This window comes from Plectropomus leopardus, chromosome 15 (assembly GCF_008729295.1).
Source record: "Plectropomus leopardus isolate mb chromosome 15, YSFRI_Pleo_2.0, whole genome shotgun sequence".
NCBI lineage: Eukaryota > Metazoa > Chordata > Actinopteri > Perciformes > Serranidae > Plectropomus > Plectropomus leopardus.
The window spans coordinates 7,794,281-7,807,143 of record NC_056477.1 but is presented as its reverse complement, the minus strand read 5'-3'; the positions used below and the strand labels follow the sequence as shown (position 1 = coordinate 7,807,143).

At 38.3% G+C, this 12,863-nt stretch overlaps 1 protein-coding gene across 4 annotated transcripts in view; it reads left to right on the top strand.

Annotated features, from left to right (window-relative positions):
* camkmt (calmodulin-lysine N-methyltransferase) overlaps positions 1-12,863 on the top strand; it is a 137,185-nt gene that overhangs the window by 100,860 nt on the left and 23,462 nt on the right. For all 4 annotated transcript variants that reach the window (XR_006106563.1, XM_042501696.1, XM_042501695.1 and 1 more), the window contains exons 9-10: positions 1,431-1,505; positions 11,809-11,872. Coding sequence is in view for 3 of the 4 variants with exons in the window: in XM_042501696.1 (XP_042357630.1) it covers positions 1,431-1,505; positions 11,809-11,872 (139 nt within the window). In the remaining variant the exon portion in view is untranslated. The remainder of the gene's footprint in view (positions 1-1,430; positions 1,506-11,808; positions 11,873-12,863) is intronic.

The window sequence follows — 12,863 nt, the reverse complement described above, 5'->3', positions numbered from 1 at the left end:
TTTGACCCAAAATGACACCAAACTGAAACTTATTGTGGAAAAAAGCTGACATTGATACAGACACACCAAAATATATCAGAGCTTGAGGAAAATCCAACACAAGAACTACAACCCAACCGCCAGAATACATGTTGGCATGGTATGTTTCTGCAATTCAAGGTCTTGCTAAAAAACACCCAGTTTTGGTGCCACAATAATGGCTAGAAATGCAGATCATGTCTTGCAGAGAAACATTTGTTTTTTGCTAAAACTTGTGCCATAAGTGATTGATTAAATGCTGCAATGCCTAACTAAAAAACACACAGTTTTGGTGCCATAATCGCTACTGGAAATGCAACAGTGTCTCGTTAAAAAATACAGCTTCAGTGCCACAATCACAGCTGAAAATGCTGCAGATGTCTTTCAAAATCATCTAGTTTTGGTGGCACAATTGCAGCTGGAAATGCCACAATGTATCGCCAAGAGACAGCCAGTTTTTGTGCCATAGCTGCAGCTGGAAATGCTGCAATACCTGGCTAAAAACCACCCTGTTTTGGTGCCATAATTGCTACTGGAAATACTGCAATGTCTTGAAAAAATTTAGTTTTAATGTCACAATATTGGCTAGAAATGCTGCTGATGTCTTGCTTAAACAACCAGTGTTGTTTTTGAACAGTGGTCTACAGTAATCTAGACCTCGGCAGTTGTCTTGCTCAGGTTTCACACGATCCACCATCCACCACCTCTCGATGATAAAGTGAGCTATATACACATAATAAAAACTAAGCACTTTAGAAACATTAATATGATATCTATGAAACACACAAATGTAGCATATCTGTGGTTTGCAGAAACATACAGTGCCAACATATTCTAGGCTGGAAACTGAGCTCCTTCATAATTTCTTTCTTGTATGGTTCTCTAACTATAAATTATTAACAATAGCTCATCTATCATATATTTTCTTTCCTTTCTTATTGCTTTTTAATAGAGTATTTTGTGTAGAAATGTACAAATCATTTGTTTTAAACGCTGGTCTTCTACCGTAAACCACGTGGAAACTGCTTTAGTCATACCAATAAAATGAGGAAGAGAGAGGACAGTGTGATCTTTCAATAGCAACATGTATGTTTTGTGCGTGTGTTTGTGTGTGTCTGTTAGTGTTCACATGGTATAAATGTCAAGTGTCATGTCAAAAGCTCCCTCTCTTTACCTCACAGATGACATCTCTTCCCTCCCTGACACTTTCCCCAAGTCTCTACTGAAGCAGAAAAACAGTGGGTGTTAGAGAGAGAGAGGTGTCATGGAGCTCAAAGTGTTTGAGAGAGAAAAGAAGCGATGAAAGACAAACCGCCGTCGCTCGCTGTGCGATTTCACCAAAGCTGGCTTCCCTCTGTCACCGACTCTGAAAATACTAAAGTTTGGTTTCTGTTTTATGTGTGTGCTTACAGAATGGTGAGGTGGGACTGCGAGTCAGACATTTCAGCACTGGAGGGTCACTTTGACATTGTCATGTGTGCAGACTGGTAGGTCCTCTCTCACACACACACACACACACACACACACACAGATTTATCTCAGTGTGTGCGTTCATGGCATTAATTTTCACTTTTGCACGACAGTTCTTGCATGGCCCCCCACCAGCACTTGGACCTTCCCCTGCCTTGTCCACACATGCACACACACACACACACACACACACACACACACACACATATACATATGCTCAGATGCCCGCCTGCCTCCATTTTACACCAAATTGCCTCGTTTTCATGCTCAGTGTCCCAGCAAATGGATGACTTAGGCAAATTGCAAATAATTGCGCCTTGACAAGGAAGGAGACACAGTAAGATAAAGAAAGAGTTGAGGGCGGATGGAGGGAGGAGTAGAAATGGAGATGGAAATGGAGAGATAGAGCAACATAAACATAACAATTAGCCCATCGTTCATTGAAATGTAGATCTTGTGGCCAATTGAGAATAACATCTTTTTTATTGCTCAATGCATCTGGATGTTTTGTTTTTTTTTGTGTACCCTGTACAGCGACATTCTTTGAAAAAAAAACACGAGGAATGGAAAGAATGATCCATGATAACAACTGAGAGTTTGCATTGCTCCTCTGAAACATGATTCCCTTCTTTTTCTTTTCTTTGTAGAAAATCAATTTTAACGGTGGATTGTGCAACCTTGACTTGTTTACAGACGCACTGACAAAAAAGAAAAGTATACTTTGCTCTTTGCAACTAGTGTATCCTGGGCTGAGCCAATTCACACCTACAGTATCTGCTAGAGTAGCCCAGTCTCCAGAAGAAAATGTTGGCATTGTAAGTTTCTACACATCACTGTATGTTTCATACGTATCATATCAACTCACTAACGTATTTCTGATTACATATGTATGTGCTGACTTCGTCATCCCGAGGCGAAGGCGATGAGACGGCTACCAAGACACTTTACATGAAATGCAAAAAAAAGCGTTCTTGAAACACAAAAAAATTCAAAGCTTCAACATATCCGCTTTACAATAATATACAATAATATGCTGAAAATCTGTATTTTGCAGAAACATAAAATGCCAATATTTATTCTGGCTATCTGGTTTACTAAAGAGAGAAAAAATAAGAAGCATCATCTGTTATGTCCTCTTAATCATGGAGACGTGAGAAATTACAATGAAATTAAGAAAAAACAACATCAAGGACTATATATAAAGAAATATGTTTTTTCTCGTGTGAATAATGTAAATGCAGCACTCTCATATCTCAATATCTTGCCATATTTGCTATATAAAGATTCCCTATCTGTTTTGCGCCACCATTACTTCTTAGGCCCGTTTTACACAGCATGCCTCAGCAGTGCATGAGCAGCGCCGAACGCGATGTGTTTTATTTCAATCATATAAAATGTGGTTTCAGGCATGTTAATGGGAACTGATTAATTCTGAAATGGTGTTAAAACGGTACTTGCTTTTGTCTTGAACTGCTGTTGAAAATTTAGAACTCTATTTTAAAATGAAAACGTGAACGTGACCGTGCTTTAACTTGGCCTCCACATGGTTCAGCCAAACTGTGAGACGATTCTGGAAGCAGAAGCAGAGGGCTTGCCCAGAGTGTTTTAGCAGGAGAGAACTGCTGACCTTGACTAGCGATATTGTTGGATGATGAAAGGATCACTTTGAGGAACTCTACTTCCTGGTGGAGCTCACTGAGGCAGTCAAAAAAACGTGATGAGTGGTGAGGTATAGGGATAGATGAGATTCACCCTGAAATGCTGATGGCAAATGCATTTACGTCCATTTACCAACACACATGCACACTGACACACACGCTCACACACACATGCTGAGAAGATAGACATGCTGTTGGCAGAAGCAAAAGTACTTGACAATTTTCCAGCTTCACAAACACTGACCAAATTTAGCCGCTGTACTGTATGTGTGTATCTATCTGCACAAGTGTGTGCATGTGTGCTAAGTGCAGCATTAGCAAACGCCGTTATCATTGTTGTAATGTCACGGTCATTACAGGTAATAGTCAGGAACAGCACCCAGAGGGAGAAAAAGAGCCGGCATCTAATAGAGGATATTTTACAATGGACTGGCGTGTATGCACGTGTGTACGATAGATTGAAGCAGATAGTGTGAGAACAGAATAAACTGCATGTGAATTTTTGATACTTCAGGTTCTTCATGTCTTTCAGCAGATGTGTGCTTTAGTCATGCGTCACTGCGGCGTGCGTGCTGCAAGATGTTTTTCTCAGTGGCGCCATCTTTTCCGCGTGTGTATGCAAGTGAGTGACTGTGTGATAATTGCAGTGATGGTGGTTGAAGAGTGATGGCTGACCGATTAACGGGCGCATCGTAGTGATGATCACCTGCGAAAAGGTCAACAATGCGGCTTCCACTCCGATTAATTATAGCTCCCACTGGTAGCTACGGAACCACCGCTGAGCAGCAAGGGGAGCCGGAGAGAGGAGGGGAGCAGGCAGAGAAGTGGAGTTTGGTGGAACATTGTGTATCAGTGGTACATTATGTGCTTTCTTTTTTGGATATCCTGCTTGTCCTTGAGTACGGGGTATTATGCAGAGGGAGAATTGTGGAGTCTTGGAGTGGATTTTGCTGTTAGAGATTTTATTTAAGTGTTTTTAAAGTGTGAATTCAGTAGTGCTCGCTGCGTCGCCAACTTTCAGACTTGATGAAATGGCCCTGCTGCAGCAACACATTATGAACTGCCTGTCTGTGTGATGTCACAGCTGGGAAAAATACAAGGAATCATAGCTTAGTGTAGTGCCAGACTTGGTCTCTAGATATAAAAAGTCAAGGCCAGCTATACTGCTAGCCAGTCACCATAGCTGTTGATTAAAAAATATTGCTACAGTTGGTAAATTACTTCTGCTGAAAATGAATACCCCTTGGTGAAAAAATGTCACCAGTGACCTTCATATACAGCGCAGTAGCCCTGCCAATTTGTTGCAAAAATGGGAAAATAGCCTCCACTGCTGCTTGCAGCAATCTTACAGAAAGTCACCCACTTTCAGTAAATATTGAATCTTACTCTTGAAATGCACTTCTTGTTCTTCCAGCTCTGCCAGTTTAACCTGTCTTAAGCAAAAAGAGTTTAAGGCCCATTTCTCCATCATGAAACAAACAAAAAGGAGGTGTAGGTAAAGCTGTTAGGATTGACAGAGAGGATGGCGAAAGAAAGAAGTAGACAATAAAGAGATTTAAAATATAGCTTAAAGAAATAAAGAAAACTAGGGAATGCAAGGATCACATTTAGTTACTCAAAGACGTGTTTTGCTTATATTTATTTCACGTTTATTTGACCTTCACAGCGCAGGGTTTGACACCAGAGGGCTGTTTTCACATTCATCTGCTGAAAGAGTAAAATGTCTCTGTGCTCAGTTTAAATCTGACTTGAACACATTTATGTCCAAACATGATTTTATGACAATCATGGTCCAGTATGCAACTATGCACATGTGATGGTGATGATGAAACCGAAAACCTCTGATGCACACACACCAGACATGGGGACTAGAGTTTGGAGCTTGGACTCAAACATAATTTTACTGACTTACGTAACACAAAAATAATTGTTAAAAAAGTAAATAACACTTTGGAAATTCATATGTGTGAAATACTGCAGGTTTTGGAGATTTGTAGTTTTTGCTGCAAATTAAATTGAGAGTTATTAAATTTTCTATTCATACATACCTACATAGTACATAGTATGATGATAGCCACGTTAAATGTATCTTTTTAAATGTGTTAGACTTAAATGTTATATATATATATATATATATATATATATATATATATATATATATATATATATATATATATATATATATATATATATATATTTTAAGTGGGGATACTAACAAATAAACAAAATTTAAGAACTGACTTGACTCAGACTCGCGATTTAGAATTTATGATCAGTGCTTTTTTTTTTTTTCTTTTTTGGGGCAAATAATATAAAATTAATATATTATAATAACTTAACATAAGATCCAAACAAAAAAATCACAAACACATTCACAATCACAAAATGCAACGTCTGGGATATCAAAATAAAGGATTCTGGACTGATCATATCCATTTATCATGCCACTGAAAACAACGTGGACTTGCTCCTTGAAGACTTTACTTGGAATCTAGCTCAAACACTCTGATGACGATGGACATTTCAGTGGCGATGTCTTGTGTTCAGCAGTGAAACCTTTGAAATATACAATATTTGCATATTCACTGACTCAGGATTGAGGGGAGAAAGGCGGCTTTTTGGAATTTTTAACTAGTTAATTTAGGAGATATGCCTGTCATAAGTGATTTACAGAACATAAGACTGACAGTGGTGAAGGAATTGAAGTCTGCCCTCTCATGTGCGTGCGTGTGCATGTGTGCGTGTGCATGTGCGTGCTTGCATGCATTTGTGAAATGGAGAGAGAGACAGAGAGAGGGATTCCTGCAGTGGGCATGTGGGTGGCAGAGGATCCTTGGCTGGGATGTTGGCATGTCTGCTTTCTCCAAAAGCTGTCCATGTGTGGGCCCAGAGATAAAGCCCTGTTTATGTGTGTATGCATTGTGTGTGTGTGTGTGTGTGTGTGTGTGTGTGTGTGTGTGTGTTTGTACATTTTATCTATTTTTGTACAATATTTGTATATATATGTCATTTTACTCAAGTTCAACCTGACTGTTATACCTTTTAGCGGATGGATAGGAACTTAGCATACTTAGACGACTGGTGCATGAACACAAACAAAACACAAACGTGTCTCTGTCGAAAGAGCCATGTGATGACTCGGCACAGTAGAGACTAGCCTGGACAGAAGGTCGGAAAGATGTGATGGCAGGCTTCAGCTATCAACGAATGAGGCAAAAATCCCAATAAAATAATAATAATAAAAATAATAGTAATGAAAGAAATAATCAAAATATATATAGGCATTCTGTTGCACTTTCTATGACTTTGAGACAGTCAACACCCGAGTGTTGCTTGGTGCATGCAGATTATGATGGATCAAGATACATTGTTTACTATTTATGTTAAATTTTTAATATAAACACATCATTATCCTCCTTTGACGTTTCCTTTTTGTGCCAGTGTGCTTTCCACTGCACTGCAGGACAGAATAGGACAGAACTGACCTATCTATCCACATTGCTGATACATGCCAATATTTTACTGTTAAAAAAAACAACAAGCTGGTAAGATTCAAATAAAATAGACAGTTTACAAATATGTTGACCCCTTTGTATCATCAGGACTTAACTGTGTCAGTGATAAATATTGAATCAATTATCTGTTGCTCAGATCTTATTAAACGTGTAAGTACAATACTGGTATTGAACATTTTATATTAAAATATGTAATAATTTTGCATTTTTTTGCCCAACAAAAAGCTAAAAATAGAATACAGTGACATATTAATGGATCTTAGATTCAGTTTCAGAAAATATGAACAAGAAAACCAAGAGGTGTCCAGCCTTTTTACTAGAGTTATTCTCAGAGGCACACTTAGTGTCTTAGCCAAGAAAAAATGTAATTCGCTCCAAGAGTGCCATTCAGCTACACACACGTGTATGTGTATATGCTGTGTATATGCTTGTATATGCTGCTTCATAGGATGAAAGAGGCAAAGCAGTTATGTGCTGCCTGATGGTTTTGTATTAACTGAGTTTTTAAGAGGGTCTAGCTTAACACACTCACTGGATTGCACTTCACTGGCTCTATATTTAGTGTTTGCGTGTGCTGTTTTGTTTCTTTTTGTGTACATGGTCACGAGGTTGTGTTGCTATTCCAATCTTAAGTGGCTTAGTCTTGTTTTCCCACATGACAGCACATGTAGTAAGAGAGAATTTCCTGGATGGTGTGGGAGTGAATGATCTGAAACTAAGAGAAAATGCATAACAATTCACCGAAAACTGGAGTCATTCTAAACGGGACAAGGGATTACTTACAGACCAATAGCTTAGAGTTTATTCGTTCAAATCTTGACAGTTCGGAGAAAGTTTGGTTTAGAAATTTTTATCTGATTTTGATGAAACTGAAGATAGTGCTCCTTCACATTTTTCTTTGGCTCACAAGTCTGAAAATGACCAAAATATGATACTTTGTGTCAAAAATAATACATAATACCCTAGAAATGCATAACAACAACAAAAAAAACTTGCGTCATAACCCTTAAATTTCCCCTTGGGAGACTAAGCAGATGATGTCATGCATTTCCATGGGCTCACCCCTGCAGCTTTGACGACATCCTGCATCTTCACATACATGTGTAAGCAGACAAATATAGCAGCAACGCCGTCACACACACACACACACACACACACACACGCCCTTTTCATGCCCTTTGACCGCCAGTCAGTTTTGACTGGAGTTTGCTGCGCTGTCCTGGGCGGGAGGGGTCAGCGTGAGACAATAGCTCTCTGACAGTCTGGGGGCGTCAGAGGTGACCTTAAAGGGTAGTCCACTGAATTTGAGAGTCCATGAATATTACACTGGCTTTATTAAACTAAACAGTGTTTTAGACTGACAAGAATATCACTTATCAACATTTAATTATATGTTTAAGTGAAAATTTAAACAGCATCTTACTTGCTTCGACAATTCTGATATGTCAACTAAGTATGTGGGGAAATAATAGCATTGGATGCAAATCGATATTATTCTTACACGTATATACAAGCGGTATTCGTGCCTTGTGGAAAAGATAGTAAGTTGTGTTGAACTGTTTTGAATAGCGATAAATGGCAGCATTTGTCAGCTGTTAAAGAAGTCAGAAGCAACCAACACTTAAGACAAAAATAAGAGCTTAAAATAAAAAAATAAGAGCCTATAGAACTTGATGAAAAAGATTTATTGCCAGGTATAGTTAACACAATACGAGGAATTTGCACCAACCCACCAGAACAAATTCCTCGTATTGTGTTAACTATACCTGGAAATAAATCTTTTTCTGATTCTGATTCTGATTCTGATTCTAATGACACCAAAACTGTGTCGATAAACAGAAACAGTGGTCATACACTGAAATCAAGCATCAAAGAAATAAGGAGGGCGAGTAAATTATATGACTGGTAAACAAACTGATAGTTGGCATGCAACCTAATGTGGCCTAGGTTTGTAGCAGCAGGGATTTTTCCTTTTTATTCTTTCTACAGAATTTCTCTGATTACATGCTGTATTTTCTTCCCCCTTTGGATTGAAGAATTTCGCATATTCTTTGGTTATTTATACTACTTTTATACTGTAATACTGTGTATATTGTACTTCTGTTCAAATGAACAAATCTTGCCTCTGCAATAATAGTCTTAAACTAATGGGTCCATCATTCCTAACGGCCCAACTGCCACAAAAGGTTCATATTGTATGTGTTTGCAAACCACGAGTACATAGCAGTAACGTAGTATATAAGCTGACTTTTATCATCAGCAGATGGAGGGGGTGAATCACATGCTACCCAGGCAAGACGCCTACCAAGCTGCAGACCACAGCTTGAGACCAACAAACATTGAAACAAGGTGTGTTTAACAAGTCATCGCTGTGTTTTTAGCGACTTATTAGGCACCAAACGTAGGTGCTTTGTAGCACCCAGTCAGCGGGGATAGTGCCACAAAAAGTGTTTGTTTTGAAATGCTGCTTTTCCTGCCCGGATTGTGCCCCCAATATTGGGCATTTTAAACCAAAACTTTAACTTCTCCTAATCATACCCAACTGGTTTTTGTGCCTAAACCTAACAACATGTTAAGCTCCACGTTGTTCAGTTGTAAAGTTTTAATGTATTGGCTACGTAATAACAAGCAAATATTACGTGTCCGTGGTTTGCTGTCACGTACGATGCCAACACTGTTTTTTCAAGTGACTGGGTTAGGAACAACCTAATAGATATCTTTGTTTAACACATTGTTTAATTAGCAGTTAACCTTTGAATTTCTCCTTGATGGCTTACAGTAATGGGTTGTTTTTATGAAGCTTACTGTATGTAACGTGGCTTTATTTGTCACGTCACAATGTTAAGGCAGTGTCTGTAGACATCATCAGCGGTGACTGTTGCTCTTTTTTGTTAACTGTTGCCCTCTTAATGACATGATGTCCCTCTGCTGCCCTCAGTGTGTGTGTGTGTGTGTGTGTGTGTGTGTGTGTGTGTGTGTGTGTGTGTCTGTCAATGTGTGTGTTTTAGTTGTTGCCTCCACCCAACTAGCTCACTTCCTTGTTTTCCTTGTCACTCACTTTTCCCGTGAACCAATATCTGTGGCAAAATAAACCAAACACAAACCTCTCACCTTTCAAGTCAAATAAACTTTGCACCTCTTTCTAACCTTAGAAGAAAAACAAACTTCACTCATACGTACACACATCCTGGTTGTGATGGTAAGCCTGTTCCTGGTGTAGGTTTGGGCATGAGATGCAGAGTAGATGCTGTGATGCTGTGAACCTCTCGTTCCTCGCTGGGATCAGAGGATTTTAGAGGATCAGAGGTCAGAAGCTGTGATTGGAAAGTTATGTCCAGATTGCCACTCCACTGGCCAGTTGGACGGATGTGCAGGATTATGTCAAATCTGCACTGTATTGTTGCATTTTAGTCAAATTACTCCACTCTCATCTGTGATAATAGGTACACACAAACACACACACACACACACACACACACACTGCTCTACTTACTTATGTAATAAATTGAAAATTGCCTTTGTGGACATAGAGACAGGTGTTACTTTGTTTAGAATTATCTGAGTGGATTTGGGCAAGCATGTGTGTGTTTGTTGCATTTATCTCCCACAAAAAAACGCACTATTATTTTAAATCAACTTGTTTAAAAAGTAAATTATGTAAAGTAGAGAAAAAGAGAAACAATTTGCTGTAACGTAATTTATACTTTTAGATTTATATCAGCTAGGGCTTAAAAAATATTACAAGTTGTTTTCTGTGACCTTCCTTAATACATACAAGAATAAGGATACATGTACATACAAGAAAAAAAGGTTAGAAAGGGAAAAAAATCAAATAAAATAATTAAATGTATAGAAAAAATAATTAAAATATTTGTATAAGTCTGGACATTTTACCCATTTTAAAATAATTATTAAAGTCAGTGATTTCTCTCTCTCTTGTTTTTAAAACTGATTCTCAGGTTTTTTTCTTGTCATCTTTTCCTAATTTCTTGCAATTTGTGAGACATCACTTGCCAAGTTGCTCCTCTAACAATGTTTTTAAAAAAATGGATAAATAAACCAAGCTTAGGTTTTAAAGGTTTAAATGCATGTGAAAGGCGTCTGAATGCAGCACTAGAAATCTGATGTTCCAGATTTTAAAAGGTTAAGAAGCATTTTTGTAAGTTGATTACTGTAACTTAAACAAGAAGAGTTCATGCAATCTTACCGTTCAAAAAAATATGTAGACTTGTGACTCAAATCAAAGCCATCATCAACATTTTGTTTATGTCCATACGTATTCATGCACACACACACACACACACACACACACACACACACACACATACACTCTGACTCAAACAGGCACTCTGGCATCTTATACACAAATACAAACATGAATACACTGTAACATGTATACACACTTCCCCATGGAGCACTGTGTGATCTGATATTATGCAGCTGAAGTATTTACTGAGTTGTGCCTTATACTTATTATTATACAGTGGCAGTATGATAAGCTTGATATATGGTACCTTTATTATGTTGTACCAATCATTTTGTTTGTGAAGTTGTACATATGGTGGAAAAAACATGCATAAATGCTCTAATTCAAATGTACACACTCTCAGCCACACACACATGCAAGTCGCAGTGCAGTGGTGTTAAATGCACAATGGAACCAGTTAATTAGATTTCATTACATTTATTTTCTGATTTATTTTTCCTTTTGTGTGTTGCTTTTGTTCTTATATCTTCACATTAACTTCAGAGCTCACTCTCCAGGTATTAATTCCACAAATTCAAGGTGCTTTTGCACCGCTTTGAAGTATCCCAGTAAAAGTGTGTATGTGTGCACATGCACATGCGTTTGTGTGTGTGTGTGTGTGTCTGTGTGTGTGTGTGTGTTTACTGTTATGATGTTATCTGTGCATGCTGGATTTTCTGATGTTCTGCATTCCTCTCAGTGCCTCGACAACAGGCCGAGGTAAATGCACACGGAAACTCAAACAAAAAGGAAAGAGCATCTTACTCATGCAAATTGTTTTTCCCCCTTCTTCCTGTTGGTGGATTTATTTGTGAACAAAAGAAAATAAATAGCCTGCTGCTTTATCTGGAGCTGCTATCATAAGAATGCATTCTAACCTGACTCTCCCTCTCCCTTTCAGTTTGTTTCTCGACCAGTACAGAGCCAGCCTGGTTGATGCTATAAGGAGATTACTGCAACCTAACGTAAGTGTGTCTGTGTGTGTGTGTGTGTGTGTGTGTGTGTGTGTGTGTGTGTGTGTGTGTGTGTGTGTTGCCTCTGTGTGCTACTGTATATATCTCTGCTTATCCCCTTCCTCTAAATCACCACCCACTCCTCTCAATCATAATTAGGCCTCACCCAAAACCCTATACACATTAATAGTCTGACAGGATTAATATCATGTAATGCTTTAATGCTTATTATGAGCAACTTGAATGCATCGCTCTGATCTCCGGCTCTCTCTCTCCTGCCTTCCCTTAATCATAAATCCGAGGCAACTTCTCCCTTTTGGCCCCGCGATAAGACCCCATGCTGTGACAGCCAAAGCAAATGGGGGGAAAAAAAGCAAAAGGCTGGAAGAGATAGGGTTGAGGTTTCTATTCATCTGAGGAAAGAGGGGTGTGTTTTAAGTACAGAGGCCAGACTGGTATAGGGTGTATCTGTTTATGAAAAAAGGAGATGGGGGAAGAAGAGGAGGAAGGGACGAGGGAAGAGTGCGATGGATCTTGTTTGAAATCTTTTAAATACAGCAAACCAGAAACATGCAGGTTAAAATGTTAGTTTGAGTTTAACACAGAGTCATTTAAGGGCCACAGCATAAATAGACCTTGTTCAAAACCCGATATACAGTAACAGTCTGACAGAATCCATATCATGTAATGCTTTATTTATTCATTTATTTATCTATTTATTTATTTTTGCTTTTATTTGATTTTACAGAAATAGACAGTTGAAAGTTCATTATACAATTATTCACACTTTCCTCTACCCAAACAAACCTATTCGACCCTATGGCATGAGTAATGAAAAAAGAAATAATAACATTCATGTTTAAGAGACAAAATAAACACATTAATGATCAGAAAAAAACATAAATAATGAAAAGGAAAAAATAGTGTTCAAAGATTTACATGATTTGATTGACATTTTAATGCTTAATATAAGCAACTTGAATTAATCACTCTGACCTCTGTC